The following is a 14,013-nucleotide window of genomic DNA, read 5'->3' on the forward strand; positions in this document are numbered from 1 at the left end:
GTAGTCTGTCTCCACGTTCGCTTTCCTCACGCCTTCTTCCCACGCGGAAGAAAAAGGTTGCCAAGTTTTCCTAAGAGCCCCAGGAAATTCTGTCCTCAAACTTTCCCGGGCTGAAATTGATCCCTCCCCTCATGGATTTCTGATTCACCAAGCTGAAACCTTTTCCAAATCTTGAAGTATTCCCACCATTCTTTAATTCATGGGCATTTGAAAAAAGCTCTCATCTTTTCCCTGTGATGTTCTTTTGCTTGTGAATCATGTCTCTTGGGGTATCCTCCTTTTACGCATTATACCTTAATTTCGCTTGCTTGTGTTGTGTTCCTGTCACGAATCTCCTTTTTGTTCTCTTTTTCAGGATGTTTTGGTTTCGGGTTTGGCATTTCTTCCTCTAATCCCTTAGCAAAGCCTTTGCTCCGTGTTTGAGGTAACTGTCTGTTCCTCGTAACTCTTCAGTTCTGATTTTCATCACTGGTGCGAAAGCTACTTGCCTTTGTTCCGTTTATGTTAAACCCAAAGTTTTTGTCTTTGATAAACTTTTGCTGTTCTTCCTGAGAAAATCTCTGTCTGTCTAGTCTTTGTTATCTTCTTCTGTGGAAAAACTCATCTGGATTTGGTTGAACCTGCTAATGATTTTCCACGTTTCTGGTTTACAGGCATACCTTTTGTCGAGCCCTTTCAATCTCTATATATGGCTCGAGGCTTCATCTAATCGTTTGTTGACCACTAGCTGTTTCATGAACTGTTTTATCCAAACCATGATTCCGGTTGCAGTTCTCTCCAGCCTCGTCATTCTTAGTGCTGGTTTACTTTCAGAAGCAGCTTCTCGGCCTCACGTTGTTAATGTTGGAGCTATATGCAGTTTGAGCACTAAGGATGGTATAGTTGCTAATATCGCCATGAAAGCAGCTGAGAACGATGTAAATTCTGATCCCACCTTCTTCGGTGGCTCTAAATTGGCTATAACTTTGCATGATGGAAAGACCAGTGGATTCCTCGGCTTAATGGGCGGTGAGAATATCTGTGTTCATCTTGTTATCCTCTTCTTGCTCACCTGGATCTTGTTTGAGTGTTTGCTTAAAGTTTCTTTCTTTTTGTTTGATCTTGAAACCCATTTGTTCTTTTCCTGTGATCACAGCATTGCAGTTCATGGAAACTGATACTGTGGCCATAATCGGTCCCCAGACATCGATAATGGCTCATGTTCTGTCACATCTTGCCAACGAGCTTCATGTTCCATTGTTGTCATTCACGGCTCTAGACCCTAGCCTCTCGGCTCTTCAATACCCTTACTTTGTCCAAACTGCTCCTAGTGATCTTTTTCTGATGCGTGCCATCGCAGAGATGATAAGTTTCTACGGCTGGTCAGACGTGATTGCTGTGTATACGGATGACGATGGCAGCAGAAACAGTATAACTACGTTAGGTGACGAGCTGGCAGAGAGACGTTCCAAGATTTCTTACAAGGCGGTACTGCCAATTGATTTAAGGAGTGCAGGTTCTCGTATCAGGGATGAGTTAAGAAAGATTCAACGAATGGAATCCCGAGTAATCATTGTAAACACCTTCGTAAGGAGAGGGACATTGATTCTTGAGGAAGCACATAGGCTCGGAATGATGGAGAAAGGCTATGTCTGGATCGCCACGAATTGGTTGTCTTCTCTGCTAGATGCATCATGGCCATTGCCTTCTAAGACCGCCATAGCTCTTAGAGGAGTTCTAACACTTCGTCTCCACACGCTTGATTCGAGTAGGAAAAGGGATTTCATGGCACGGTGGAACAAGTTGAGTAACGGATCTGAAGGGTTCAATGTCAATGCCCTCTATGCCTATGATACTGTCTGGATCGTTGCTCGGGCTATCAAGACACTTCTAGAAGCTGGAAGTAACATTTCTTTCTCCAACGACACGAATCTGAACAAACTGGAGGGTGGAGCACTGAATCTAGCTGCATTGAGCATCTTTGATCAAGGACCGGAACTACTCAAGAATGTTCTGAACACAAAGATGTCTGGTCTAACTGGTCGGATACAGTTCAACACGGACAGATCAATGGTACAGCCTTCCTACGACATTATCAACGTCCTTGACGATGGGTTTCGCCAGATAGGTTACTGGTCCAATCATTCCGGGCTCTCTGTCTTGCCTCCTGAACAATTTTACAACCTCCCTCCTAACCGTTCGAGCTCAAACCAACATCTGAACAATGTAACTTGGCCTGGTGGAACATCTCTGAAGCCTCGTGGATGGGTTTTCCCTAACAATGGGAGAAAGTTGAGAATCGGTGTTCCTAACCGGGCGAGTTTCAAAGATTTCGTACAAAGGGTCAACAGCAGCAACGAAGTGAAAGGGTACTGCATAGATGTATTTGAAGCAGCGGTAAAACTGCTTCCTTACGCTGCCCCTCATGAGTTCATCCTGTTTGGAGATGGTAAGAAGAATCCAAACTACAACGAACTCGTCAATAAGATCACCAAGGAGGTACGGACCGGCATGTGAAAAATACCATATGGGGAGCAATCACTATCCACTGTTATGGTTATCCATATTCTTCTTCTTTCTTTCTTTTTCTTCTTTCTTGCAGGACTTTGATGCAGTTGTAGGTGACACAGCCATTGTCACAAAACGAACAAAGGCGGTGGATTTCACTCAGCCATACATAGAGTCGGGGCTTGTCGTGGTTGCGCCCGTCACAAAGCTGAATAGAAATGCTTGGGCGTTCTTATGGCCATTTACCCCCGGAATGTGGGCTGTAACTGCAGCTTTCTTCATTATCGTCGGAGCAGTTATATGGATTCTTGAACATAGGTTGAACGACGATTTCCGGGGACCTCCAAGGCGCCAATTTATCACAATCTTGTGGTTAGTAGTGTGCCAGTCAAAATGCTAAAACCCAAACTAACAGAACTGCAAGTATCTGTACTGATGTTCTGTATAGAGTCCTGCAGGCAACTTATCTGTGTGTGTTCTTATGTTTCAGGTTCAGCTTCTCAACTATGTTTTTCTCCCACAGTAAGTCCTTGTCCTGACAAAAATCTTACCAAGTTTCAGTTTTTGAATTCTGAAATCCATTTTCGGAAACCTTGACACCGTCGTAATTTTCAGGAGAGAATACAGTGAGTACTCTCGGACGAATGGTGCTACTCATCTGGCTTTTCGTGGTTCTGATCCTCACCTCAAGTTACACGGCCAGCCTTACGTCAATTCTTACAGTCGAACAGCTGAAATCGCCGATAAAAGGAGTAGACACGCTCATAAGCAGCACGGGCCGTATTGGTTTCCAGGTAGGTTCTTTCGCCGAGAATTACTTGGTTGATGAACTGAACATCGCGAAATCTAGACTCGTTCCCCTCGGCTCTCCCGAGGAATTTGCGGATGCTCTTGGAAACGGAACTGTTGCAGCAATCGTCGAGGAACGTCCCTACGTCGATCTCTTCCTCTCTGATTACTGTGACTTCGCCATTAGAGGACAAGAATTCACCAGAAGCGGCTGGGGATTTGTGAGTAGTGAAAAAAGTGATCTTTCTAATCTTTTCTTCCTGTCCTGTCCTTTTCTCTGATCAACCTCGAGGGGTTTTTTTTTTATGAAGGCTTTCCCTAGAGACTCTCCGTTAGCAGTTGACATGTCGACAGCGATCCTGAGCCTGTCTGAAAGCGGGGAGCTTCAGAAGATCCACGACAAATGGCTGTCCAAATCTAACTGCAGTAACCCGCACGGCTCAAAACCGGTTGATTCAGAACAGCTCAACCTGGATAGCTTCTGGGGCTTGTTCCTCATGTGTGGGATCGCTTGTTTCATCGCTCTCTTCATCTACTTTGGCAAGATAGTTCGCGACTTCTGTCATCATGCCCCCGAGGAGTCAGCAACAAGTTCTTGTTCTAAAACACTGCAGACTTTTGTGGACTTTGTGGATGAGAAGGAAGAAGAGGTGAAGCAAAGGGTGAAGAGGAAACGGACTGAATCATCTTCGAATGGTTACAGTGTTTCGGGAAACAGATCCGAGCTGATATGACCGGAAAGAATCAACCTTTGCAATGGATAGCTTCACAACATTGATGCAGAAGAACGTCTTGAACAACGAACAGAAGCTGCTCTGATCATTTGTTCCTCATGATTAGTAGGTTAAAATCGATTTTGTTTATTGCACATACCGATCAGATTGTAACATAACTGAAACTAGAAGCATAAAATTACTGCAGAAGTACTTGTAACTGTAAAACCAAACTGTCATACACTAAAGAAGAAATCTTCCCTGTTCTTGTTCTTGTTTTGATCCGTTTTGTTCTCGGACCGGTTTAATCCGGTTAAGTCCGGTTCAACCTACTGTAAGAAAATGTTCATCTTGCTTTAGACGCCGTCATCATCAACTCAAAACGAAAGCATTTAGGTTAGTGCTGTTGTCACAATTAGTCGATTGGATTCATCTTCTTCTTGCTCTTTCTGTCTTCTCTCCCCCACCATCAATGGCGGCCGTCGGATTGCAGTCTCCCGCCCAGCCGATTTCTTATTTTTGACCAAAACCCAAACCTTTGTCGCCGATTTGTGCTAAAGTCTCCGTCTTGAAATGCAGAGCGTCCGTACAAACCCTCGTCGCCACCGAGCCAGAACCGGTCTTCACCTCCGTCAAGACTTTCGCGCCGGCGACCGTCGCCAATCTCGGCCCCCCCCAAAGCCGATTTCTTATTTTCGACCAAAACCCAACCCTTTGTCGCCGATTTGTGCTAAAGTCTCCGTCTTGAAATGCAGAGCGTCCGTACAAACCCTCGTCGCCACCGAGCCAGAACCGGTCTTCACCTCCGTCAAGACTTTCGCGCCGGCGACCGTCGCCAATCTCGGCCCCGGATTTGACTTCCTCGGTTGTGCCGTCGATGGCCTCGGTGACCACGTCACGCTCCGCGTGGATCCCAGCGTCCGCGCCGGCGAGATCTCTATCACCGACATCACCGGCACAACCACCAAACTCAGCACGGATCCTCTCCGTAATTGCGCGGGAATCGCCGCCATTGCCACCATGAAGATGCTCGGGATCCGATCGGTGGGTCTGTCTCTGGCTCTGCACAAAGGCCTCCCATTGGGTAGTGGCCTGGGCTCGAGTGCCGCAAGCGCTGCCGCAGCCGCCGTGGCGGTGAACGAGATCTTCGGTCGGAAACTGGGTGACAAAGAGCTGGTCTTAGCCGGACTGGAGTCGGAAGCCAAAGTCTCCGGTTATCACGCCGACAACATCGCGCCGGCGATCATGGGTGGGTTCGTTCTGATCAGAAGCTATGACCCACTTGACCTAAAACCCTTGAGATTCCCCGCGGAGAAGGATCTGTTCTTCGTGTTAGTGAGCCCTGAGTTCCAGGCTCCGACCAAGAAGATGAGGGCAGCGTTGCCTTCGGAGATTCCGATGGTTCACCATGTCTGGAACAGTAGCCAGGTGGCGGCTCTGGTGGCGGCGGTGCTGGAGGGAGACGCGGCGATGCTCGGGAGGGCGCTGTCAGCGGACAAGGTGGTGGAGCCGAAGAGAGCGCCATTGATTCCTGGGATGGAAGCAGTGAAGAAGGCGGCTTTGGAGGCCGGAGCTTTCGGCTGCACCATTAGCGGCGCCGGGCCGACAGCGGTGGCGGTTATCGACTCAGCTGAGATGGGAAAGGAGATCGGACAGAGAATGGTCGAAGCATTCTTTAAAGCTGGGAACTTGAAGTCGACTGCTTCTGTGACGAAGCTTGATAAGGTCGGTGCTAGGCTTGTCAGCAGCAGCAACTCCGATTGATGTTTGTTTCATTTTATGGCATTGTTCTGTCCCATGGCACAGATCTTTACTTGTGGAATAAAACTAGATTTTCGTTGTCCGGACACCAATTCCACGCCAGGGATATAGGTTTGAACTTGAACCGAGTGGAAAGGAAAGTAGGTTGCTTATTTCTGCGCAACAATGGTAGAAAGACGATGTTACTGCAACCCATAAAGCACAATGGAAATGCATAAACATAGAGGCAAAACTTGTTGTCTCTGGCTTGGTCTTTGGTATTTTCAGTCGTTTTAGGCAGTCGCAGATTGTTGGATCCGACAGAGAAAGAACCAAGGAGATGACTTCAAGTGGCCAATTGATTTCAGAAAAACACCAGATGCCATGAACTCAGGTTGAGAAGATTTCTGAGCAGAGGATGTTGTTGAGGACAGGACTGAAACCTATCACGAAGAAACAGAAATGTAGCACGATGGTCGCGGTTGGGTTGGAAACTAGTAGGACGATTAGATCATGGTACCATTCGTTTTCGAAACAAAAGATGAGAGTAAATTCCAAAAGATTAGAAAATAAGAGTCCTTTAATACAATTCAACCAAACTTATTTATTAATAGACCATAAAGCCCATTGGAAGACAAAATATTCGAGAAGCCCATTGGTTACGCAAGAAGAGGGCCTAAAGAGGAAGGGAATTCCATGGAAGCTGCAGATTCGTTCCCTGGCATGAAACCTAAAACGAATTTACACTTTTTTCCCCAAAGATTCGCTTTTTCCGCTTACTCGTACCCGAAAGCATGAAACTTGTGGAGTAAAGGCGGGCGGGTGTTTCCATTTTGCTTTGGCACTGTTTTGAGACGTGGAAGAACTATCGCCAACAAACATCAACAAATTTCCACGCGGGTCTTCTCGTGATTTCAATGGCGTTTTTTTGATCACCCGTTGCGTATTCCTCTGTTTTCTGGGTTTTTTTGGGGGGAGAATCGTGTTTTAGGGTTTATTGGAAATCAGGGTTTTTGTTAGAAGATGAAAATGGTGGAGAAGAGGAGGTTGTACGAGGAGCTGTCTTCTCCGTGGTATTATAGCGTTTGCACCATTGGAGGAACGCTCAGCGCCGGAACTACCCATTTGGCTATAACTCCTCTTGATGTCTTGAAGGTCAATATGCAGGTTTGTTTCATGCTTTTGCCCAGAATCTTAGATATCACGCTCCTGTTTTGTTGGATACTAGAATCTTTGTCTGTTTCTTGTGATTTGACTTGTCATCTGTCTGGAGCGTTCCTGCTCCCAAATGTTTGGAGCATGATGTCCTAGAGAGGCAACACGTGGCTTGCTGGATCAAGTTGCTTGTTTTTGCCCCTTTTTCTTTTTCTGGGTTCACTGATCAAATTTCTTGATTATGTACTAATTTTTTCAACTTGGACTGGTAACTAGTATCTTCCCAGAATGATTTTAGCTGCTCTTGCAGCGTCGGTTGCTTCTTCTCACAAAATGCCTTTTGCTTCAATAATCATGCATCTTTCTTGATAACTTGAAAGTTTACATGATAAATCAGTCACTGAGGATCACTCTGTCATCAATAGGTGAATCCCATCAAGTATAGCAGCATGCCTTCAGGTTTCTCTACTCTCTTGAGAGAACATGGCCATTCCTACCTGTGGAGAGGTTGGTCTGGGAAGCTTTTTGGATATGGTGCTCAAGGTGGCTGCAGGTTCGGCCTTTACGAATATTTCAAGACGCTTTACAGCAATGTGCTGCCCGACCAGAAAAGGACTTTGGTATATTTTCTCAGCAGTGCGTCTGCTCAAGTATTTGCCGACGTGGCTCTGTGCCCTTTTGAAGCCATAAAAGTCCGAGTTCAGACTCAGCCCCATTTCGCAAAGGGATTGCTTGATGGATTTCCAAGACTATATAGAACTGAAGGTCTTGCTGGGTGAGTCAGTGCTGACTGTTATGATCTTCCTCTTCTTTTTCTCCTTCTTCGGTAGAGTGTCCCATATGATCTTCTTCTTGGCTGCCATTAGTGATGATAAAGAGTTTATCTTTCCCATGCAGCTTTCAAAAGGGACTTCTACCACTCTGGGGTCGCAATCTCCCATGTAATATTTACTGTGATTCAGGCAATTAACCTGTAGATGAAATGCCTGTTGAGAGGTGTTAGTCATTTCTTAACGTCGGTTGCATCAGACAGTTTTCTCTCAGCCATTAGTTTTGAAATAGAGATTGATAGAGATTTTGATCCCAATTGCTTAATCTTTAAGATGTCTGATAGCAAACTTGTTGGTGTCGTGTACTTCTTTACAAAATTCTACCGAAAGAATCCCTTTGCCAATTCATGTTGAATTGTGGCTGCAGTTTCAATGGTGATGTTCTCGACATTTGAGCAGTCAGTGGACTTCATATATCGGAACATCGTGCGTATGAGGAAGGAAGATTGCTCCAGAGCTCAACAGCTTGGAGTTACATGCTTGGCTGGCTATACAGCCGGAGCTGTCGGTACTGTTGTCTCTAATCCTGCGGATGTGGTGGTTTCATCTCTTTACAACAACAAGGCCAAGAGTGTTTTGCAGGTATTCCTTCTACTATTGTTGTTAACAAAATCGAACTTTTTGTATTCTTTCACAAACGTATCTTATTTGATGTTGGGTGTGATTTGAGTTTTTAGGCTGTGAAGAATATCGGGTTCGTCAATCTTTTCACCAGAAGTCTTCCTGTCCGGATCACCATTGTTGGACCTGTCATTACCTTGCAGTGGTTTTTCTATGACACCATCAAAGTGTTGGCTGGATTGTAAGTAGATTCCTCTTCATATTTCCATCTCTTGCCTTCTTGTTTGATTCCCCCAAGCTCTGTGTTCAAGGGCATGACCAAAATCATCATCACCACCATGAAATCTTTTTTTACCTTGCAAGATACTTAATGACATAGAAACAGCCAACTAGAGCAAGAATCTGTGATCTTGTCAGTGATTTTAACTTTTTGTGAACCTGTAGTCCGACCAGTGGAGGCTCGAGCAAACCCGTGGATGCAACCGTACTATAAGCCTAGTCGAAAGGGAGAGCTATTTATATAACACTCACAGGCAATCGTTTGGCCGGAAGGCAGAGTTCTTGTCTGGTACGAGACGCCATATTCTGTGGACTTTTGTTGTTCTTGAGAGCGCAGGTGATGATGATATAGTGATTGAAAGAATCTATTTACTTCAATCCGAAATCTGAGGTTGTAAATAAACTACTAATGACTTTGGTCTTGTCTGTATAAAGAAGAGACTTACGGCATTGATGATGATGGTTCTCTGTCTGTCATCAATGGATTTTATCCAGTTTGGTAGTAACGAAAGCAGATACGATTTCAGAAAGAAAAAAAAAGGAAGAATCTCCCAAGTCCTTGGGGGAAGAATCTTCCACATCAATGGATCTTTATAACGAACCGTAGGAATAACTGGAAAAGTCAAACACTTCCACGTGGCAGCGTTGACCTTAGCAGCGTTAGATGACTGACGGACGACACCCGTTCACTCGTTCACAGGCTTCCGAGATTTTATTTTTCGGCTAGGATGCTTTAATAATAATAACAACAACAACAATAATAATAATAATAATAATATGTCTCCACTATGGAGTTTGGTGTGACTCTGTAATCCACAGATTAAAATAAAAATTAAAGTTTAATATAAGAAAGTGGGTACCATTTCTTCCTCTTTTTATATGTTGAAGCATAATATATATATTTTTTTATTTGGGATACATGTCGCTTTGACTTATTGGAATCATGGGGGAAAAAAGTTGCTAACCACAACATTAATTAAAAAATCGAAAATTTGAAGAGTAAACTTGAAATTTTCATATTTATGTTAGGATCTAAATGATTTTTTGTCTGTTTTCCCCAAAGAAACAATTTTCTCCGACCTTTTATGAAAAAAAAAAACTAATTTCATACAATTTCCGAATCAATTATAATACTTGTCAAATATGAGAGAGAATGAATGGTCATATGTTGCTTAGTTTTTAGATGATTTATAACTAAATAAACATATTAAAAATTGCCCAATTACGTTAGTTACATTAATTTATGTGATGAAAATAAACATATTAAAAATTGTTTTTTTTTCTCCAAAATTTAACTTTTATAAGTGGGTGATCACTAACCACCACTCTTAGATCAAATCAATCATAAAATGAATAATTATTGCTAAAATAGATTTTTTTTTTCATTGGAAACCGCGTTGAGAAAGTTAGCTGGTAAGCACGAAGACCTTTCCTTGCACCATCGTCATTCACCCAAAAAAAAACCTATAGGTTGAACGTATACAAAACAACGAACATTAAAAAAATAGATATATATATACATGTATGTATGTATCGGAGCTTTCCTCTTCCTCCTCGTCTTTTGTCCCTCAAATTCTTTTTCCTTTAATCAGATTCTCAATCCATTTCCTCTTCTCCACGCCGCCTCTGCTACTGGTACTGGATCCTTTTTCTCCTTTTATCCTAACATCTCCGTTTTCGTGTTCTTGGTGTTTCTATTCCTAGATGGTTGGGCGCGTGTTTATGTTATCTGAGATGCTTTTTTGTCGTCCACTTGATCATTTATTGTTCTGTTGATTCTCTTGGAATCTGATCGGTGGACATTTAAGGTGTTTCCGAGTATAGAGTTTTCACGAACTTGGGTATTTTTTTTCGTTGATTTTTTTTTTCGTGTGGAAATTGGAAAAACGACATAAAGGATATGCTTTCTGATGTTTGATCTGATGTGGGTTTCTTGATCTGTCTTGTCTGATTGATGAAGTTTGGAGCTTTTTGAAGTTTCTGGCTCCGGAGATTTGGTTTGATTTGGGGTTTTATCTGTTTTCTTTCTAGCGCCTTTAGTTTCCAGAGAAAATTTATGAACAGTTCCTCGGATGACGAAAAGGAAGTGAAGTGGACAATACCAGATAGGTTTGGTGCTCTGTTATTGTTTCATGGGCAATTCATGCCGCGGATCTTTCAAGGACAAAATCTACGAGGGCAACAACAGTCAGCCCGAGGAGAATTCCAAACGCAACGGTTCCTCTGATCAATCTCCGACAACCTTAAACGCCCGACAGATCATTGATCTTGAGTTCTCCAAAGAAGCTGCCAAGAAAGATAACGACAGTTCAGCTCTTGTTAGTTCAAGAAAAGAACCCATGATGAGGCGGAACATGGACAACCAGTCCTACTACGTTCTTGGTCACAGGACTCCTAGCATTCGTGATCTCTACACGCTGAGTCGAAAACTAGGACAAGGCCAGTTCGGAACAACTTATCTGTGTACAGAGATTGGCACGGGCATTGACTATGCCTGTAAATCTATATCGAAGAGGAAGTTGATCTCCAAGGAAGATGTGGAAGATGTTAGGAGGGAGATTCAGATCATGCACCATTTAGCTGGTCACAAGAACATTGTGACGATAAAAGGGGCGTATGAGGATCCTTTGTATGTTCACATTGTGATGGAGCTTTGTGCTGGCGGTGAGTTGTTTGATAGGATCATTCAGAGAGGGCATTACAGCGAGAGGAAAGCTGCTGAATTGACCAAAATCATTGTCGGGGTCGTCGAGGCTTGTCATTCTCTCGGCGTCATGCATAGGGATCTTAAGCCTGAGAATTTCTTGTTGGTTAACAAGGATGATGATTTCTCCCTCAAGGCCATTGATTTCGGTCTTTCCGTCTTTTTCAAACCAGGTAACAACACAGATTTGTTACTTCAATCCTGCCCTTCTTATTGAATTTTGTTTTGTGGAATGTTCAAAGAATCTTCTTGAACTGAAGAACCGAAAAAAAAGGTTCATTAGATTGATGAGTTGCTTGTTCTTGCATTTATGGAAATGCCATTCTGTATTTATGTTTTCTGTATATGTAGACTCTGAAAAGGTTTAGCTAAAGTTCTAGGATTTTTATTCATAGCATGGGTTTTGTTTTGTTTCTCTCCTAATGTTCTGATCATCAACTTCAGGTCAGATATTCACAGATGTTGTTGGAAGTCCGTATTATGTTGCTCCCGAGGTTCTGCTCAAACATTATGGACCAGAAGCAGACGTGTGGACTGCTGGGGTTATATTGTATATATTGCTAAGTGGAGTTCCGCCTTTCTGGGCTGGTGCGTTCGATATCACATACGTTACCTAAAAAGTGTCGTCTCTTCATTGTTTTACAGACGGTTTACCAGAGACATGTTTTTTTTTTTTGTCTTTTTTGGTATCAGAAACACAACAAGGAATATTTGATGCTGTCTTGAAGGGATATATCGATTTTGAGTCAGACCCTTGGCCTTTGATATCGGACAGTGCTAAAGACCTGATCCGGAAGATGTTATGCTCCAGTCCCGCTGAACGGTTGACTGCTCATGAAGTCCTTCGTAAGTAGTGATCATGTGAAGTTTTGTTTGAACTTGTGATTCATTTTCATGGCCATGAACTTCATTTTCACAGCTGAAGCTGAGCAAATGGGTTACTTTAAGGGACCGCCCACGAGATTATTCACATGTATCTTGTTGCATCAATCACTTTTTTTCAGGTCATCCTTGGATCTGTGAGAACGGGGTTGCACCAGATAGAGTGCTTGATCCGGCTGTACTGTCCCGTCTCAAACAGTTCTCTGCAATGAACAAGTTAAAGAAGATGGCCTTAAGGGTGAGTATGTTTGTCTCTGTCTCTGATCCATGTCAATGAACAATCAAAACAAAAAATGCCATTGTTGGGTTATAAGTTTACCACAGGTCTCTTCTCTAAATCTGTCTGTTTATATTTTTTTTTCGGGCTTATTAGGTGATAGCTGAGAGCCTCTCGGAGGAGGAGATTGCCGGTTTAAGAGAAATGTTTACTGCAATGGATACCGATAACAGTGGCGCAATCACGTTTGATGAGCTCAAAGCTGGTTTGAGAAAATACGGATCAACCCTGAAGGATATAGAGATCCGTGATCTTATGGAAGCGGTAATCTTGCTTATTTCTTTGGCAAGATAAAAATATACGAATCCATGTCTGGTTCTCGAATGATATTTTTTGTTGTTTTAGGCTGATGTTGACAACAGTGGGACGATAGATTATGGAGAGTTCATTGCAGCAACGATCCATCTCAACAAACTAGACAGGGAAGAGCATCTTGTGTCGGCCTTCCGGTACTTTGACAAGGACGGAAGTGGCTACATCACCATTGATGAGCTACAGCAAGCGTGCGATGAACATGGCATGAGCGATGTCTTCCTCGAAGACATAATCAAAGAAGTTGACCAAGACAACGTAAAATCTCTGTACATGGACCCTTTTCACCATTCTCTTGAGGGCATCGAATTGTTCGGGGATTTGCTGAAAAAGTTTCTGGCTTTTTTTGTTCTTGCAGGATGGACGGATCGATTATGGTGAATTTGTAGCGATGATGCAAAAGGGCAATGCAGGAATGGGGAGAAGAACCATGAGAAATAGTCTGAACATGAGCATGAGAGATGCATAGCCCTAGTAAACCCACACGCTCTCTCTCTCTCTCTCTCTCTCTCTCTCTCTCTCTCTCTCTCTCTCTCTGCATTGCTTCTCCTTTCTGCGTAAACTCAAAAGCTGCAATTACAGAGAATGTTTCCATAACAACACAATCTTACCCCATCATCATCACCATCATCAATCATCAGGGACAGAAGAAGTAGAAGACCGAGCTCATCATCCATTCCACGGGATAGGTTTTTACATTTTAGGGTTCTTGGGTTTTATGTGTTTCTGCCATTGTTCTGAGTTGGTAAAAGCTTCGTTCATCTGCATCTGCATCTGCATCTGCATCTGCGTCTGCATTTGCATTGTTGGAAGTCTTTTTATGACAGTGTGAGGACTTCAACTTCTGCCTTTTTTTTTTTTTTTTTTGTAATCCAAAGGTTGTGTTTTGTAAGGATGTGACTTCTAAGCGTTTTGCTCTGAAATTCACTCTTCAACCATTATTGAATCCGACCCTCTAACCTTTAACTGATATACTGATATAGCGTCATTATCAATAAAATGATATTTGCTGCTAGGATTACAAAATAATATGTTATATGACATAAATTAGCATGATGATAAACTCTCCAAATGGCGTTAAGCTTTATTCTAAAACATCTATATTTACTTTTTGTATGTAAAAACTGTAGATATTAAAAAAATATTACATAATTATAATTTATATATATCACATATATCGAAAAAGAATATTATCAAATATTATTGTCGCTATGTTTAAATACACAAATGAGACAATAATTTCTCGAAGAAAAGGGCCAATGTGTGGAATATGATGAGCTTGCA

General features: G+C 42.8%; 4 protein-coding genes across 5 annotated transcripts in view; all 4 read left to right on the forward strand.

Moving 5' to 3' along the window:
* LOC104807404 (glutamate receptor 3.2-like) overlaps positions 1 to 4,269 on the forward strand; it is a 4,413-nt gene extending 144 nt beyond the window's left edge. The window contains exons 1-8 of one of the 2 annotated variants that reach the window (XM_010532663.1): positions 1 to 269; positions 356 to 424; positions 654 to 1,008; positions 1,136 to 2,478; positions 2,582 to 2,859; positions 2,978 to 3,009; positions 3,103 to 3,497; positions 3,588 to 4,269. The exon at positions 1 to 269 is cut by the window's left edge and continues 144 nt beyond it. In XM_010532663.1, coding sequence (XP_010530965.1) covers positions 735 to 1,008; positions 1,136 to 2,478; positions 2,582 to 2,859; positions 2,978 to 3,009; positions 3,103 to 3,497; positions 3,588 to 4,010 — 2,745 coding nt within the window. In that variant the 5' untranslated portion in view covers positions 1 to 269; positions 356 to 424; positions 654 to 734 and the 3' untranslated portion in view covers positions 4,011 to 4,269. The remainder of the gene's footprint in view (positions 270 to 355; positions 425 to 653; positions 1,009 to 1,135; positions 2,479 to 2,581; positions 2,860 to 2,977; positions 3,010 to 3,102; positions 3,498 to 3,587) is intronic. The other variant, XM_010532664.1, reaches the window with a different exon arrangement.
* Positions 4,270 to 4,512: 243 nt separating this feature from the next.
* LOC104807405 (homoserine kinase) lies at positions 4,513 to 5,902 on the forward strand. The gene is made up of 2 exons (XM_010532666.1): positions 4,513 to 4,653; positions 4,830 to 5,902. The coding sequence occupies exon 2, from the start codon at positions 5,010 to 5,012 to the stop codon at positions 5,751 to 5,753; it is 744 nt and encodes a 247-aa protein (XP_010530968.1). The 5' UTR covers positions 4,513 to 4,653; positions 4,830 to 5,009; the 3' UTR covers positions 5,754 to 5,902.
* A 527-nt stretch (positions 5,903 to 6,429) lies between these two features.
* Positions 6,430 to 9,048, forward strand: LOC104807407 (mitochondrial phosphate carrier protein 1, mitochondrial). The gene is made up of 6 exons (XM_010532667.2): positions 6,430 to 6,896; positions 7,310 to 7,659; positions 7,782 to 7,825; positions 8,082 to 8,296; positions 8,392 to 8,516; positions 8,720 to 9,048. The coding sequence occupies exons 1-6, from the start codon at positions 6,753 to 6,755 to the stop codon at positions 8,766 to 8,768; spliced, it is 927 nt and encodes a 308-aa protein (XP_010530969.1). The 5' UTR covers positions 6,430 to 6,752; the 3' UTR covers positions 8,769 to 9,048.
* Positions 9,049 to 10,686: 1,638 nt separating this feature from the next.
* LOC104807408 (calcium-dependent protein kinase 6) lies at positions 10,687 to 13,670 on the forward strand. Its single transcript, XM_019201879.1, has 7 exons — positions 10,687 to 11,431; positions 11,703 to 11,846; positions 11,952 to 12,104; positions 12,263 to 12,378; positions 12,514 to 12,681; positions 12,763 to 12,987; positions 13,088 to 13,670. Exons 1-7 carry the CDS (start codon positions 10,687 to 10,689, stop codon positions 13,196 to 13,198), a joined length of 1,662 nt encoding a protein of 553 aa, XP_019057424.1. The 3' UTR covers positions 13,199 to 13,670.
* The last annotated feature ends 343 nt before the right edge of the window (positions 13,671 to 14,013 follow it).

Source organism: Tarenaya hassleriana, unplaced genomic scaffold (genome assembly GCF_000463585.1).
Source record: "Tarenaya hassleriana unplaced genomic scaffold, ASM46358v1 Cleome13, whole genome shotgun sequence".
Taxonomy (NCBI): Eukaryota; Viridiplantae; Streptophyta; class Magnoliopsida; order Brassicales; family Cleomaceae; genus Tarenaya; species Tarenaya hassleriana.

Bases quoted from the DNA above. Each gene is read 5' to 3' on its own strand.
- LOC104807405 (XM_010532666.1), top strand. From the start codon at position 5,010: ATGAAGATGCTCGGGATCCGATCGGTGGGTCTGTCTCTGGCTCTGCAC.
- LOC104807407 (XM_010532667.2), top strand. From the start codon at position 6,753: ATGAAAATGGTGGAGAAGAGGAGGTTGTACGAGGAGCTGTCTTCTCCG. The intron at 6,897-7,309 runs GTTTGTTTCATG...TGTCATCAATAG, and splicing joins TCTTGAAGGTCAATATGCAG to GTGAATCCCATCAAGTATAG. The intron at 8,517-8,719 runs GTAAGTAGATTC...GTGAACCTGTAG, and splicing joins ATCAAAGTGTTGGCTGGATT to TCCGACCAGTGGAGGCTCGA.
- LOC104807408 (XM_019201879.1), top strand. From the start codon at position 10,687: ATGGGCAATTCATGCCGCGGATCTTTCAAGGACAAAATCTACGAGGGC. The intron at 12,105-12,262 runs GTAAGTAGTGAT...ACTTTTTTTCAG, and splicing joins GACTGCTCATGAAGTCCTTC to GTCATCCTTGGATCTGTGAG. The intron at 12,379-12,513 runs GTGAGTATGTTT...CGGGCTTATTAG, and splicing joins TAAAGAAGATGGCCTTAAGG to GTGATAGCTGAGAGCCTCTC.